Source organism: Phyllostomus hastatus, unplaced genomic scaffold, assembly GCF_019186645.2.
Source record: "Phyllostomus hastatus isolate PE091 unplaced genomic scaffold, TTU_PhHast_1.1 phas_contig_38, whole genome shotgun sequence".
In the NCBI taxonomy this organism is placed as follows: domain Eukaryota; kingdom Metazoa; phylum Chordata; class Mammalia; order Chiroptera; family Phyllostomidae; genus Phyllostomus; species Phyllostomus hastatus.
Genome location: NW_025333869.1, coordinates 32936394 through 32954305, shown reverse-complemented (window position 1 = coordinate 32954305; position 17912 = coordinate 32936394). Strand labels below are relative to the sequence as shown.

General features: G+C 36.4%; 1 protein-coding gene across 1 annotated transcript in view; it reads right to left on the bottom strand.

Annotated features, from left to right (window-relative positions):
- The window catches only part of RTKN2 (rhotekin 2), a 69141-nt gene extending 51921 nt beyond the window's left edge, over window positions 1-17220 (bottom strand). Inside the window, exons 1-2 of the mRNA XM_045841797.1 lie at window positions 16944-17220; window positions 10632-10828 (exon numbers count right to left, since the gene is read on the bottom strand). Of these exons, the coding sequence (XP_045697753.1) occupies window positions 10632-10828; window positions 16944-17003 (257 nt within the window). The 5' untranslated portion in view covers window positions 17004-17220. The remainder of the gene's footprint in view (window positions 1-10631; window positions 10829-16943) is intronic.
- Between the last annotated feature and the right edge of the window lie 692 nt (window positions 17221-17912).

The following is a 17912-nucleotide window of genomic DNA, read 5'->3' as shown; positions in this document are numbered from 1 at the left end:
TTGGGTTGGCCAACAATTTCATTTATTATTTCTGTAAGATGGCTCTACTAGCACTTAGTTGTCTTTAACTTCATCAAAACAATTTTGTTAGATTGTATCATGACAGCTGTCTTATCAGTGTGCATTAAAAAACTTATCAAATTGGTGAATTTTTATGTAGCCATTTTAATATTGAAGATGGAAGAAAATATATAACGTTTTTGGCATATTATGCTTTATTACTTCAAGAAAAGTAAAAAAGTAAATGAAATGCATAAAAAGGTTTGTGCAGTGTGTGGAGAAGGTGCTGTGACTGATCGGACATGTCAAAAGTGGTTTGTAGTTTGTAGACCTTATGTGCTGGAGATTTCTTACTGGACAATGCTTCACAGTCATTGTTGATAGCAACAAAATTGAGACATTAATTCAGAATAATCAATGTTATATTACACATGTCACATACTCAAAATATCCAAATCAATGAAGCTATTGGTGAAAATGAAAAATATATCATTTAATTTTACAGAAAAAAAACATACAGACTTTTTGGCCAACCCAATAATTTACTAATGTATTTAGGATGATAAACTTATGTGGTACATTTACATGGTATTTACACACTCGCATACTAGGTATAGGTAGAGTAATATAGTAGACTTAAAGACATACATTCTCAGAATCCTATCTAATTACTTTGTGAACACACCAGTATTTATGTTAAAATATGGAATTCACTCAATGAAATAAAAAAGTCCTCATTGATTATTTCACAATGTTTTGAGTCAAAATTTAAGAGAGTCAAGTTCAACATTTTATACTTAAGTTTAGTTTGTCATGTTGAAGAACATTAACTTGTTTATTAGTTCATCAGAGAGTGGAAAATTCAACTGAATAGTCTACTATGCTTTGGTGAAAATAATATACTGACAGGCCCACTAGAAATCAAACACAAATCTCAATTTTCTTAAATTGGAACAAGGAATACAAATACAAATATAGTTGGTTGGCATTTGTAAGTAATATTTCTGAAAACACCTTCTATATGAGCAATGCATAATATAAATTCTTAAAATACTTATTTCAATGAAAAATATAAGGAAGTTCTAATATGATAAGTAACTTGAGTGTTATGGAATAGGTCATAGCTTATGCTCAAGTTTAGATCCATTAGCTATTATTAAATTGGATTAAACTTGAGGCTTTGGCAGACCAGTAATATTCTGAAATACTAGAGCGACCAAAAGTAGACTTGTTGAATATTTACCAAAAAAAATTTTCTCTTCCCAACTATTCAACCAACTGGCAAAGTACAGCTTTCTTCCCTATAATTATAAATTACTTGCATTGGCATTTCTAGGACCAATCAACAAAGTTATTATATATAAATATTATCAAACTATAACATAAATCCAATTAACTATATAATCTTACAGAATAATTAAATCTCTTGTTAAAAAAATTAGAGAGGAACCGAAGTAATTTAGCCTCATTTTTCTGAAGCTTGAATTATTTTCAATTCAAATAACTCCTCAAATTGTTATTTAGGGTGCTAAAATGTGATATTTTATAATTAATCCAAATTGACAATAAAATTGTTAAACATTATCTGTTTAATAATGTGCTACTGTAGCTAATAGTTTGCTACAGTTAAATACTTGTTTAAAAATCTGCAATGTTAATGCCAATTCTAAATGCTATAATTAGAGAGCCAGCCTGAGGAAAAAGCAAATAACCACAAAATTATTCAAATAAAAGCAGAGCTAAATAATAGTGTACCTTATTCTTAGAAACCCAATTTGGAGTATTATTTTGCTGAGATTTGTAATGCTAATTTAAAAAGCAGAAAAAAATATAAAAGACAAACTTTTATCTTTATTATATTACTGCATGTAGGTAAATAAAATAACCAACAGAGGGTGCCAATCAGCTACTTTGTTGCTCAAAAACCTGTATTAAAATTGACCGAGTAACTACAGATTACCCTATTTTATATTGTTCCACGTAGGAATGTAAAACAGCATTTCTTTGCAAAATTAACAAACTATAATGAGAAACAGCACAATGATAAAAAGTATTTTATATTTTCTTAATGAAGTAATAAAAGAATTCTAAATGGGATTCTATTATTTGAAAGCAGGTTATAAAATTCTTCACCTCTAATGCAAATCAGTGAAAAACTGAAACACTCAGAAATGCTTAATAGGGAATTTTAAACCATTCTAACACTATGTGGTATAAAATTAATACCTTCAAAGTATCTTAAATTAAGAGGATGAGTTTTCAAACTTTGACATAAATGCTTTTCAAATGACACTAAATAATACAGTTTACAAAATCAGTAATGTCTTTAATCTACACTGTGTTCTACTGTAGAAATACCAGCAGTATAGAATTTTCTCTTGCAACCTATTCTTTTTCCTTTTTTAATTACAGTACATAAGCAACTATAGTCTAAGAAATTAGTTATTGTGGCATTACTAAAATCACAATAATGTTAAATGATACATATATTTAGGTTCTATATGTGACTTTGACTAGTATTATTTTTACAAAGTCAAATAGAATATTTCGGAAGTTAAAACAACATTATATTGGAAAGTGGGGACAAGGGGAGAATATCACTACTGTAAGCTTTGTAAGAACGGAGCTTTTTTTTGGTCTGTTTTGTTCACTGCTGAATCACCAGTGCCTAGAATATACAGTACATTCTAAGGCACTCCATAAATGTTTAGTAAATGTTGAATGAAGTGAAATAAGACATAATCATTTTGATGGAGCAGGCAGTAGACTTACACAATAAAGTCTCAGGGTTGAATGTTACCCATCAGTAACAAGTTATGTTAATGAGTTGCTGCTAACCTCTTAGCCTCAGCACCCTCATCTGTGAAATAGAGGAAATAACTACCTACCTCAAAGCTACTGAATAATATTTTATATGTATTCTATATCATTCTTGAAAATGTTACACAAATACAAAGATTGCTTTGTATTTATATTTTTGGCTTCAGTATTTAACTTGGAGCTTATGTGAAAGAGGCACTAAAACATTCGTTAATGGTCAGAGTATGACTTCCCAGTTCCTGTAAGATAATGGTAGCCACCGAAATCACAATCTCTTCAGGCATCCTACAAAGGTTTTCAGATCCACAAGGAAAGCAAACAAAATCACCTATCAACCACATCTATAGCATAACTAGAAAACAGAAACTACTATGTGAAAATTAACAGCTGAAACCATCAAACCCAGCTTCTGGAGGTCTTACCCAAGTAAAGAGTCAGGTACACATTGCAAAACACAGTATCAACTTGTGATCTCCCCTAAAAGAAACGAGAATGGACATAAGACCTGGTGTATACAACAGTACTGGTCCCTGGAGAGTTGAAAGAAAGCGGCTCCAAAAGATTCTGGTTCAGAAATTGTTAGTCTTGTGAAGACAGACATAAAATGGGGAAGGTTGTATGTCTCTATCCTTTGAAGGTTGGGCCATGACGAAAAATGGAGGCACAGCAAATGAAGTTAAAAACCCCAAGAAACAAAATATAGTCATATCCCGGGACTCGTTGGCTTCGGAACTCGCCAAACCCTGTACTTGTTGCACTTTGATGAGAAAAAAGTGTTTATCAGCACTCAACGTTTGCTCAGTACACAACAGTTCCCGTACTTCTCATGAGCTCTGGAACGGTTAATGATGAGTACTGAGGTACCACTGCGCCATCAAAGAGTCAGAAAACCAATTTACCACCCAACCACCCCACATCCCAAAGGGCACCGTTTATTAAAGAAATTTCTCTTCACAGTTCCCAAAATAGAAAATACTCTTAAACTAAGAAACCAAGTAAGCCCTTCTACACCACTGCCCTCTCCACCCCAATCATTTGACTTGGCCCTGGAAAATCCTTCATCCTACATACTTCATGAATATTAGGGACCAAAAAAGGGATCCAGATATCCATACAAAGCTACTATAAAATGAAAGTAGAAAGAAGTACAATGTTCCAGCTGATAGAAATCCTCTACGCCCACTCTTCAAAAACAAATAAGGAACAAAAACTGTAACACAATATTCCAAAATAAGTTAAGTAAGCTACTCAAATATGAAAAAAAAAACAGGAATTTCAAGTTTAAAATTAAGACTAGTAAAGCAAATGTAATGTAAAAAGAAGGAAAAAATGAAGGGCCAAAGAAAGAAGTTGGAAAAAAATCATTTCTGAAATAAAAATACAAAGTACCCAAGGACAAAGAGATAAAACTGAAAGTACACAAATTAGTGTACAAATGAAAGTACACGGTGAATGAGAAATTTTAAAAAATGAATAAAAAGCTTAAAACCATTAAAGAGAAAGTGATAGACATAAAAGATAAGCAAAGAAAATCCAAATTTTGTGCATTTGGAGTCCTTAAATAAGAAAAGTAAAATAATGAGATAAAATTGATGCTTTATTCTGGAGGTTTTAACTTGAGAAAGACTCTGAAAATAAAATAATTGAACTACATATTGAAAGGGTCCTGAGTAAACCAAAATGCTCAGCCTTAGACATTTTCAGTAAAATTATCAGACTTCAAGATAAAGAAATTTATTTTTAGCCTCTGGGAAGGTAGGAAGGAAGAGAGGGAGGGAAGCCTAAGTCATTTACAAAGGAAGGAAATCAGTCGTTTGCAAAGGAAAAATAATTAGACATTAAATTTGTTGATAACAAGACAACGATGGAGCAAGGATTTCAAGAAACTCAAAGAAAGGTGTTTGCCAAGGATCTGCATCCAGCCACGCTGCCCTTTAAGTACCAAAACTAAAGAAAAGTAAACATGAAAGACGGAAAGGAAAAATGTACTCACGTTGAGGAATCTACTAACTAGCTCCTGAGCTTCCTCCAAACAAGAGATGATTTGGCAAAGTACAACAAAAAGGTGGACAGCAAACACTATACATGTTCAATTGCCACTCAAAGGCTAAAACAAAGGTGGAGATACAAGTACAAGGTTAGTATGTAAATATTATCCACTCCACCAAAGGAGAAAAAAAGAAATGATCATTTTCTAAACAGAATCACCAAAGAAACTAAGGATACAAAACAAAAAAGGTCTTATTAAGTGGAAATGAAAGACAGGAAGTGTCAGTATAAGCAAAGGCACTGGAGACAAGAAAATTCAAGAACTGTTTAAGGGATAGATATGTAGCATTTGACTGAAATAAATCTGGAAAGTAGAAATTGGAGAGAGAAGACTATGAAAGTAGTTTGAAACCAGACCACAAAGACCCTGGAATGTAATGCCTATCTAAAGAATTTTAGTAAATGGAAATCATTAGCTGCTTCTTTCTTTTTAAAAGGGACTGACACAAGCAGTCTTATAAGTAGATAATCTGGCTATAACAAGCAGGGAAAAGGTAAGAACAGTCTAGTTACCAGTCGAAAGACTAGCAAATTTACAGATTGCTTCAAGCAATCTTAACTAAGCAATCCTGTCACCTAAACTGAGACAGTAAACTGTGTTCCACCCCTCACCCTAATGATCTACTGTTTACTCAACCTAGAAAACTTTCCACATCCCACTTTTTCGACTCATCTTGACTGTATTGTGAGTTGTACACAAACCTGGGTATCTTTTGCATACTTAGGCATGAAAAAAATAAGTGGCTTATACCAGAAGGTGTTTTATAACTACACGCAATTAATTAAAACAAGCTTTTGTTATATAATTAGGACATTATGGTTCTAGGACATTTGACTAGTTACCGATATTCTCAGATATGATATGTAGTTCTAAAAAAATAAATGTGACTATATAACTGATTTGTCAATGGGAGGTTCCTTATCAAAACCAAAGAATGACTATTTTCCCAATTTTCCCAAGAATGACACAAAATTAACACTATTCTAGATACACAGAAGTGAAGTCACTGTATGCAACAATGCATGACTTAGGGCATTAGGGCTTAATTCTTTCCTGGAATCCTGATTTAAAAAGGCTGTAAAATGAAGTAAAAGTATTTGCTTATTTTAATAAATTGAGAGGACGCTGAGTGGAGATTAGAAAAACACAAAACTCAGGCACTAGTTCTGATCTCCTGAATTCTCTCATTAAAAGTTACTATTTGATCATGTCTATGTGTGTCTTATTCTTAAATATATTTCCTAATAATTGGTTATTTCAATTTTTCTTCACCATCCTTTTCAATACTCTACTGTAAGATAACCTTCCCAAATATCCACTTTATGATGTCTCTTTCTTGCAGAAAATAAAACAATAAAGGATAAACAATGAAATAAATGTAAAGCCCAATAAGAACTCACTAGGGCAGCTTGGGGTAGCACAAAGTACATGGGCTGCTTCTTGGCAGGCGAGGGGTGCTCAGGCTTCATGTCCTCTGGGTTCACATCCTGGCTAGAGTCACCCTGTGCCCTTTGAAACAGTTACCTAATATTTCTAAAACCTAGTTCCTGAATATTTATTTAGTAAATAGGCTCATACATCTCTCAGTTCATAATGCGGCATTTGTGAACATCTTAGCACAAAGTCTGGCACCTAGAAAGGCTGTCAATACCAATTAACTTTCTAGCATTCCAAATTTTCTTAAATCTTCCTATCACACTTCCCTTTCCTTTTCAACTTTGGCTTGATCTTTAACCTCAACCAGACATAACTTTTCATTGTTCTTGAATGATTCATGCTCATCTTCCACCCTCAGCTGTTATTTTGTTATCTTCCTTTTTTAGGATGCTTCTTTCTCCTACTTACCTAACCAAACTCTATCCATATTCCATGATCTAGAAGATTCAGATGCAATTGTTCCACTAGACTTTTCTTAATTATACTATTTGTTACTAATCTGATTCCTCTTTGAAAAGGCCAAGATGTATTATTTCTATTTTTCTTTTTACATATTATCATACAATTTTAGAGAAGGTAGACTAGTGTTAGTAGACTCATTAAAATGCTATTCAACTCTGGTAGCAATATAAAAACAGAGCATTTTTCTACCTTGAAGACTATTAAAACCAAACTAAGGAACATACTTTTAAGTCTTTAAAGAAAAAATATTTGACTGTTGAATATTCACATATCCCCATATTTTGACAAATCCTGTTTTTTTAAATTAGGATATACTAGCAGAGTACTTAGTAAGTGTTCTACAAGTAATAGATATTGGTAAATAGTTGCTTGACTAATCAAATGGCATAATTTACATAATTTTCTTCAAGGAACAAAAACCCTACTATTAGACTCTCATTAATCTTCAGGTCATTTTTATGTAATAAGGAGGCAAGAACTACACTTTTCGCTTATATCTAGCCTGAGTGAACTCAGGTTATATCTGTACATGATAAAATGAAGTTATAAACAAAAAATTAATATAGAATACCCAGATTCTCTAAAAATAGGAATAATTCAGTAATTAAGGGAGACAATGTTTTTATATGAATGATGAAAAAATATAAATGTGTACAGCATCAAAGCTATTTTCATCTATCAAAGATAACCAGTAAAGGAGCTAAAAATCATATATATCTTCATTTGAGAGTCCAAAATATTTTTTCTGTCTTCATTATATACATTCAACAGGGACTCAACTTATTTAGTGTTTTTAAAACTGTTTTATTGATTGATGTATTTTGTAGAGAGAGAGAGGTAGGGTGAGAGAGAGAAACATCAATTTGTTGTTCCACTTATTAATGCATTCACTGGTTGCTTCCTGTATGTGCCTTGACCAGAGACTGAACCCCGCAACATGGGGTATCAGAACAATGCTCTAACCAACTGAGCTGCCTGGCCTGGGCCTTATTTAACATTTTTATAAATCAGTAACTTCAGAAAAGTCATACAGCCAAGTTAAGAAAATGACCAACTCACAATCCACTTTACAGTAGTTTCCTCTTACCCACGGTTTTGATTCCCACAATTTGTTATCCACAATCAACTGCAGTCCAAAAATATTAAATGAAAAATTCTAGAATGAATGATTTGTAAGTTTTAAACTGCACGCATTTCTGAATGGTGTGATGAAATCCGACGCCACCCTACTCTGTTCCCCCTGGGATATCAATCATTCCTCATCCAGCATATCCACACTGTTAAACCCTACCTGCCCGTTAGTCACTTACTAGTCACCTTGGTGATCAGATCAACTGTCACGGTATCACTGTGCTTGTGTTCAAGTAACCTTTATTTTACTTAATGGCCCCAGTGCACAATAGTAGTGATCTGGCAATTTGGATATGCCAAAGCAAAGGCAGAAGTTCTCAACTTAATAGGCAAGAAAAAAACTGTGCTGAAGTTACCAAGCACTGTGGTAAGAACAACTCTATCTATGAAATTTTGAAGAAGGAAAAGGAAATTTGTGCTAGTTCTGCAGTTGTACCTCAAACTACAAAAATTATAGTCACAGCCTTGGCCAGGTGGCTCAGTTGGCTGGGGTGTCGTCCTGGTACACCAAAAGGTCGTGGGTTTGATCCCTGGTCAGGGCACATACCTAGAGGCAGGTTTGATAACTGGTAGGGGCGTGTACAGGAGGAGGCAACTGACCCATGTTTTCTTTCACATTGATGTTTCTCTCTCTCCCCCTTCACCTCTCTCTAAAACCAATAAACATATCCTCATGTGAGGATTTAAAAAAAAAAAAAAAACATTTCAGCCACAGCACAGTATACAGTAAATGTTTAGTTAAGATGAACAAGGCATTAAATTTGTGGGTAGAAGAAATGAACAGAAAACCTGTCCCAATTGAGGGCAATGTATTATGCTGGACAGCATCGAGCCCGTATGCGGACTTTAGCAAGGGATCCCCTGAAACAAGTGACACAAAGCCATTTACTGCAAAAATAGGGGATGGTTTTATAGATTCAGGAACAGTTGTGGGGTGAGAAATATAAAAATTACTGGAAAGGCTGCGTCTGCAGATAAAGAAGCTGTTGCCACATTTCCAACAGAGTTAAAGAAACTGAATAGGGTTTGGTACTCTCCACAGTTTCAGGCATTACACGGGGCGGGGGCGGGGGGGGGGGGGGGTTTGGAATAAATGTCCGATAGACCACCGTAAATACTTAAAGAACATAAATTTGGAGGACAGATATGGTTCCTAGGTGAATATTCTCTATAACTGTGAGAGATGATATAATATTTAGTCTCACACTGTACTTAAACCAGTGCTTCTTAAATTTTTCCACTGAAATACATTCCCTTGATAAAATACCCTTATAAAGCCTGGGAAAAAGAACACATACCCATCCCCATGAGTACAAAAACACCAAACTATGCCACAATTCTAAATTTCTCATGTTTCACCTTAAAAATTCATGCTGTAAGATATGCCATATTTATTCTACGGCTTTGCATATCTCCTGACATACAATCCTGTACCCTCAGTGATAAATGTGACCTGGTTTGAGAAACGCTGAGTTAAACCAGTGCATGCCATGTCTATTTGAAAATTATTTTCCTTGTCTATGGTCATAGCACCCTGAACACGCCTGATCTTGTCTGAAAATTATTTTCCTATATTATGATAGAGGAATAATCTCATTTTATAATCCCAGGGATAAGTACTAATAAAAATCTTTTGACATTTGTTGAGTACTAATTATGTAAAAGGTATTAAAATAGGTCTTTATAAATAATCTTAATTTTCAAATGTAAATATTATCATGCCAACTGTAATGAAGAAAATGAAGCACAAAGATTAAATAGCTATCCTGGGGAAATACAGCTAACAAATGTTAGCTACTTTATACACAAGGCTTTATTGTATCACAATCTCATCAACATTTTATTTTTACAAAAACCTTTTTCTCTGATCTCTATTTTACCTTACTTTTCAAACATTTAAAATGGCACTGTGAACAGCCCAAAGGCCACTAATGTCTAAAAAGAAATTTTTACCCATGGTGGAGCTTTAAGACTGATCAGCAATGAGTAATGTAAGACTATTTATATTTTAAAAAGAAATCAACACCTAGCCACTAAGTTGAGTTAATTCTTGAATCCAAGTAAGACCTCCATTGTGAATAGGATATGATGTAAATTTCATACATAAATACTAGACCTGATTCCAAAGTGTGGACTGAAGTGACAGAGAACAAAAAACAGAAGTTACTTAGCAACCCCAAATAACCTCTCATTAGCTTCTGTCACTAGCTAGTTACACGTCTTAGTAGTTACTTGCCTAAGACTTCTATTCACCAAATGAAGAGAATATGCTAGCAGATTTTGAAGTTCCCTTCTATCTATAAGATTTTATATCATTTTAATTTCGCTGTCCACTGATTTCAACTTATATACCTAAGTTTCCATTACTCTCAGCTAGTACCTTCTCTGTTAGCATACTTTTAAGCCATTAGTTTTTCCTTTAATTTACATTTCTTTATACTCAACTATTATTCTTGGTCCTTCTTAAAATATTCTGTCATTTCTTGCTTTTTAACCACTTAATTTTACAATCTGGAAGTACTGAGCACAAAAAACTGCCCTGTGAAAAGTGCTGCCTTAGTAGAAAGTTTACTCTGAGCTCCACTGTCAAAATGTTTATGGTATCAGAGACTACTTCAGGATAGTTATTTTTTAAAGGCTTTGCTGATTTCACATTTGACCTTAAAGTTAAATTACATCATGTTTTTAATTCAAATGTTCCAGTGCACCATAAGTAGAGTATGTCACTAACCCTCTTCCACTTCGATTTGCAATCCGCTCTTCTAATTTCTGCAGCTCCGATGTGTAAGCCATTATTCGAGCATTGCACACCATGAGGTTCTTCACTGCATGTAAAATCTGGTCTTTCTGAGTGCTCAGAGAGAGGAGTTTCCATATTCCTTGTCGCATCCGAATTTCTAAATCTATTTTTTCTTGAATGCTACAGTCCTTTAAAAAAAAGAGGGAGAGAAAAGCATTTTTTAAAATAGCAAAAATCCAAAATTATAACATTTCTTTTTACCCCAATAGGTAGAAAATGCACCAGATATCATTATAATTTCATACCACATTGGGAAAGTAACAAAGTTCATGTATTACAGAATAAAAAATAGAGCTATTTTGAAAGCTCCTTGCAAAACCTCAATTACTTGCTTTATTTGGAAGTCTTTACAACCTATTGGATAAAAAGAACAGAAACAAGGCAAGAAACATGATATATTCTTACCATAACTGCACAAGGCTGAATAGTGTCTCCCAAACAGTCAGTCCTCCAGAACCTCAGTATGAGACCTTATTTGGCTCTAGTTTTACTTATGTAATTAGTTAAGATGAGGTCATAATGAATTAGCGTGGACCCTAAATTCAATGACTGGTGCCCTTACAGGAATGATGTGTGAGGACATAGAAAAACATACAGAGAAAATTTCATGTGAAGATGGAGGCAGAGAGTGGAACAGTGAGACCAAGCCAAGGATCACCAAGGATTGCCAGCAACCACCAGAAGCTGGAAAAGGAAGGGAAGGGTTCTTTCTCCTCTAGAGCTTTCAGCAGAGCGTGGTCCTGCAGGTCCCTTGATTTTAGACTTCTGGCCTCTAGAAGAACTACAAGAGGATCAATTTCTGGTAATTTATGATGGTAGCCTCAGGAAACTAATATAATAACTAATGTGAACATAGCATATGTACATCTTACATAAGCTGCATTGTGGAATGGCAACTTGTGGTTGATGACACTGAATTAACAAAGGAAAAGCTTTCTAAAATAGATGCTGAACAAAGAAACTAAGGCTCGGGGAGGAACAGGCTACTTGCCATGGTAAGCAATGTAAATAAAATCTCAGAAGCAACGGAGTGAAAGCACCGTGCTTAGAAAATGTCATAAATTTTAGCTACCTGGAACAGAGATTTAGAGTATAGGTTTGGATATATTTTAGTTTTAAGAGTCACCATAAAACTACTAAAATAATTTTAGTTCTGAAAGTCTTTTATTCCATACAATGATCTTGTTATGGCCCAATTCTGTATACTAGTTTCACACATAACATTAAAATTCTGAGAACTGACTTTTCTGATTTAATTCATTGGCTTTTTAAAAATTATAAACCATCACATACTATACTACAAACACAATAATGCTCTGATACATCTATTTTTTAAATAAAATGACCATCTTGGTTTATGTGGTAAAAAAATGAAGCCCATAATTCACCTTTTATTTGGATCGAAATCTAAATTTTAAAAGGTGAATGGAATCTAATAACAGAAGTTCCAAATGTTGTCATGGCTGATGTGGCTCAGTTGGTTGGAGCCTCGTCCCACAACCAAAAGGTCACACACAGGTTCAATCCCCAGTCAGGGCACCTGCCTACATTGCAGGTTTGGTACCTGGTCCAGGTGCGTACAAAAGTCAACTGATCGATGTTTCTCTCTCACAGCAATGTTTCTCTCCCTCCCTTTGTACTTCCATTCCCCACTGTGTAAAAAAATCAATAATCATGTCCGTGGGCAAGGATTGAAAAAAAAAAAACATTTAGAAAGTTCCAGATGTTAAAAAGGCACTCTTTTCAAAAAGAAAAGCTAAAAGTTAGGGAAGCAATAGCCTATGAACATTACCCAAAGAGAAATTGAACTAGATGACTATTCAAATCAGTCAATATACTTGTCACTTGCAGAAAACAGATCTGTTTAATTATCTTCTGTAATTACATTACATATAAAAATCTTCTCTTGTAGTATAACTCAAAACTGGTGTACTGTATAAACGCAGGCATTTGATGGTTTTCCTTCTTTACACATGACTGAACTTCAACAGCTCCATTTCGTGTTTTTATGGTTTGTCAGGCCCGAAGTAAATTCTCCTTTAATGTAATTAGTAATTAATTATAACACTATCTATGTGACCCATGTGTCTACAGAAATATGAGTAAACTCTGGCAGGGTGGTTAGAACTGGAGAGTATACATAGGGAGCAACTTGAAGCTGGGATAAATAGCTTTCCCCCACACCTCACAGACAAACAAATACCATCTGATGCCATTAAATTCAATTTTGCTTTTTTAAAAGCTACAGTGAGGCAGCCAGTTGAACTAGCACAGTGGTCTTATAGCTGGCTGTACATTAGAATTACCTCAGGCAGACAGGAAAGCCTCATAAAAAGTACCTAAGCTTATGACCTACGCCAAAACAGTTAGGCTTTCTGAGGGTGGAGCCTGAGCATTTTTCCCCACAAGTCCCTCTGATGATTCAATACACAGCCAGAGCAGAGAACCACTGCAGGACTTGAAATTCCACAGCAATCGGGGAAGCTGCAACCACCTTAAGGAGCCAGTAGATGGCCACAGCCACATTACAGAATCAGTTAGGGTTTCCAGGGTTTCCATCTTGTAAATGAAGACTGTCTTCTTTTCATCATTTATTGATAAGGACTTTATTAAGTTATAGAGGCTTGAGGAACAGAGGAAGAAAAAAGTAAACTCAGATTTTTTAAAAAACCCTTATTTCTAAGATTAAATATTTATTAAGGAAATGAAATATATCTAGCAAATATTAATATTGTCAGTCTACCCTTTCAAGCAGGGGTCAGCAAACTACAGCCCAGCCAGTGCCTGTGTTTGTAAATAAAGTTGTCTTGGAGCACAGTCACACCCATTTGTAGTGTCTATGGCTTCCAAGCTACAAGGGCAGAGCTGTGTAATTTCAACAGACCATCTGGCCCACAGAGCTGAAAATATTTACTATTTGTCCTTTTACAGAAATAATTTGCTGATCCTTAACCCAGCCAAATTAGCATACTTACTAAACTGTGACTCTGCCTCCCCTGCTCTATGATGATTGGATATAAACCTGTGAGGGCTGTTGGTATATTACCCAGTTTTGTATCCTCCATGCAACTTCTTTCAGTACCTACACCTTTCTGTTCAAGCTGTAGGACTCCAGCCAATAGAGACTTTATGGAGTCGAAGGACCTGCCTTTAGTTAATAAGGGATGCAATTTGCTCCTGTGGTAAGAGCTGATGTCCAGTGCTATCCACAGTGAAAACAATAATCACATAATGAGGGCACCCACTGGGCATTCAATGGTGATGCTTACTGACCTCAAAAAGGAAGAGTAAGAAGCTAAAAATAACACTGCTCCTTCCTGGACCTTACAGCAGTCAAGATTGATTAAGACCCATAACAGAAGCACATTCCCCTGTATCAATCCCTTACAAGTGTCTGAATCCTTGATGCCTGGATCACAGATGACTCCAAGGTTTGAGGACAGGTGCTTCACTAGTGGACCAAAGTCTTTTTTCCTATCCCTCCTTCTTAGATGGCAAGTTCATTAATATCAAAGTCTCCAGGAAAAAAAAAAGAATGGGGGAAGGGGATTGGGTGGAGAGGAGAGCCATCCTTTTGCCATTTCTTCTTCAATTTTCTGAATAAGGGCTTGCTTATAATCAAGTCAACAGAAGCCTATGAAACTGTCTTGCTCTGGAATGTATTAAAGTCAGGCTGATAAAAATAAACGGGCAAGGCAAGGCTAAAAATGAAATAGGGAGATGACTTAAAAGTAAAAATCTAGATTACGTAAGAAAAAGAAACTCACTAGGATTTAAGAGCTAGACAGAGCACAAAGGAAGTACAAAGAAAATGGCCTAAGTGTATGAATTAAGCACTGACTTAAGAAAAAAAAATGAAGTCAGGCTTTTGGCAAGACAACTGTACTAACCCAGGTAGAAACCATCAGCCACCTGATGGATATAGTTAAACCATGTTAGCTAAGAAACCAAGATGAAAAAAGATTGGAGAAGAATGTATACAGTATGCATTTTTCTAAAAGAAGTTGCAAGAACTGTTTATACACAGAATAAAATCTGAAAATTGTAAACAGTAATCACTCTGGGGAATGGAACTGGAGAAAGAATTCTTAAATTCATGTTTCTATATACATTCACTTTTCTACAATGTGACTGTATTACTTCTCAAAATTTATTAAGATTTAAAAGCTTAAACATTTATAAGAAAAGGTAGGTGACAGCCCCAACTGCTCATATAAATAGGACAAAAGATAGTAACAAAAATAGTCATCTCTCAAACACATCTTGAGTGCAAGGTACTATGCTAAGTATTATATTTTAAAGAGGTTCTCAAATTCCAGCAACTTTCTGGGACTGGCATATTACCTATTCCACAACTATGGAAGCTGGGCCTTGGAAAAGACAGGTAACTTATTCAAGGTTGCACAGCAAGCAGAGTTGGTTTTTACTTTAATCTGATTCAAGAAGTCAATATTCTATGCCAGTGATTTTTCAACCAGAGTGCCACAAGAATTTTTAAAACATACAATATCTGACTATTTAGTCAGGGGAACTGACCTATTTTCCCTTAGTTATCTAATTTAAAAAAAGGCAACAGCCAACATAACAATAGCTGTCCAGGGTGAATGAATCAAAATTATACAAAAAATAGTTTTTCTGGTATGCCACAAAATTTCAGTAATAGTTTCTGTGCCATGAGACAAAAAAGGTTGACAGTTGCTGTTCTATGCTGTGAGTAGTCACAGATGACTCCAAGGTTTGAGGACAGGTGCTTCACTAGTGAACCAAAGTCTTTGTTCCTATCCCTCCTTCTTAGATGGCAAGTTCATTAATATCAAAGGAAGTACACCAAATAAAAACTCAGTGTTGGTCAAGTATAAAAAGCTCTTCTTGGCCCTCAATATCCCTGTCAGGTTGAAACCTATTACTACTTTGCAATTTTTCTCTAAGATTCAGACAGAAAGTATATAAGTACAGTAATCCAGCTCTTATATATTTAAATATTTATTTTCACTTCATGTAGCTAAATTTCTTTCATGACCACATCCTCTTTTCTACTTTGCATCATTCCTAAATATTACTGCTGCAGACAGCTCAATAAATATACTTTCACTGCTACACCAACCACTATGAGAGCAAGAGGAGCCATAAATCGCCAATTCACTAGAAATCAAGATTTCTTGTTAACAATCAGGACAAAGTACATATCAAGATAGGGCAGAAAAGAAGTATTTTACATCAAAATGTCTGAAACATTTGAAAATGCTGGCATAAAACAGCAAAAATTACTAACAAACGCACTGGACTTTTTGCATAATGATTACTGTTTTGCTTATTTTTTCACAGTGCTATTGAAGGCTTCCTAACAATTTTGTATCTGCTAAGGTTTTTAAGATTCTGGAAAAGTAACAGGTTTCTAAACAAAGGTTTTGCCAGGTTTCTAAGCAAAGATAATTTGTTGGATCATACAAAATTGCTAATATTCTGCCAATTTTGACCTACAAAAGTGGCTATTTCATATGGCTTAACCTACTTCAGAAGCAGGTAAAAGAAAGTGGAGATAAAATGGAAGTGAAAACCCACCTTTATTAAAGACATCAAAGTTTTCTTTTAAGACCCTAAAGTTATAGCTAAGAGTAGAAAGGATACCATTTTAATGACTAATCTTGCCAAAAAAACAATGCTGGTCTATATGAAGTAAAAAGTTTTCTAACACATTTGCAAGGCTAAGTAAAATCACCAAACTTATAACCAACTCAGAAAGAATCCACTCTCAAATCAAGAGAGTTCAGAGGTTGCATGAAGTTTGCTTCTCCACCCCGCGCCTGCAAATTTATGTTGTGCGTAGACATTGCTCCAGTAATTGTGCTTTCCATCAAATCCAGGAAAATAAGCAAACTGCCCTCTATTGGCCTTGGGTAGGCTTCTGGGAAGTCCCGAGGATCCCATTCCCCTTGCGTCACCTACACTTGCAAAGACAAGTGTCCAAACCTTGGGTGACGAGGGGCGGGGGACAGGTGCTCCCGGAAACGCACGGCGGGGCTCTGGCATCGCTTCCCCATTCTGGGCCTGTTTCCTCCCCAAGAAACCGGGGAGTGTGTGCAGATTCCCAAGCTCCATTAGACTCTCAAAAGGACAGTCTCCTAGCGCTGTCCTTTGTTTCTGGACACGGTTGAATAAGAGGACAAGCAGAGTGGGGGCTTTCCCGACGACGAGACCAAACGACAGCGCGAAGGCTTGAAGCCGGGGCCCCTCTTCACTCACCTGCTGAGCGGGAAGCCCCGCCGGGCCGAGCTCGGAACCCCTCTGGGTCAGCCCCTCCATCTCCAGCGCCACAACTTAGGCAGCTGCCAGTCCGCCAAATATTTGAAAAGCCCGCCTCTGGCTGGAGCCACAGAGGACACCAACCGCCCGGTCGTACCAAGTCCCGACCGCAGGGGGAGGGGGTGCTGGGACCTCCGAGCTGGCGCGCGCAGGCGCAGTGGGTGCGCCTGGCGCCCCTCGCCTCCCTCCGGGAAGTTTTCGGAGACCCGAGTTCTAAGTACCGGCTGGGATGTGGGGAGCCGCTGGCCCATTTAAGGCACTGATTGGGCTGTAGGCGGGCCTGGGAAATGATAGGGTGGGGCTGTGGGGAAAGTGTCCGCCCCCGAGCGCACCTGACCTAGCTCCGAGTTTTTAGGCTGGTGGTTTTCCGGGCACTCCCTTTACAGGGGGTGCCTTCTGCCTTCAAGCCACCGAGGGCTTTTCAAAGCACTTGGGGAGGGCAGACTCAAAACTGCAGTCGTTGAGTTCCTACAAACAACCTGGCGGCACACGATGTCATTAGGAGACCCTGGTCTTGCTCCCAAAGAACCAAGTGGCAAGTGATGCTGCTCTTCGCACTTACTCTGCTTTTTGCACTTACTCTGCTTTTTGCACTCTCTCTCTAACACGGGGTCACTCAGATCGTGGCCTTACTGATCAGGCTGGTGAGATTCCGTGTCAGGCATTTCTCAACGTCTGTTCTTTTTACGTCAGGTTTCTTTATAATTCCAGACTCCCCTCACCCTAGAAGTCTGTTCTTTCTTGCAGAAAACCTCGTCCTTACTCTTTCCCCACCAACATCCAAGGTGACAGCCAAATGGGGATTTTCCCAGAGTGCATTTCTTGCTGTCCCTAAAGACCGACACAAATTTTAACTAAAGAGTTGTTATTAATCATAATGGGAAAGTATGGAATCTTTAAAAAAACCAG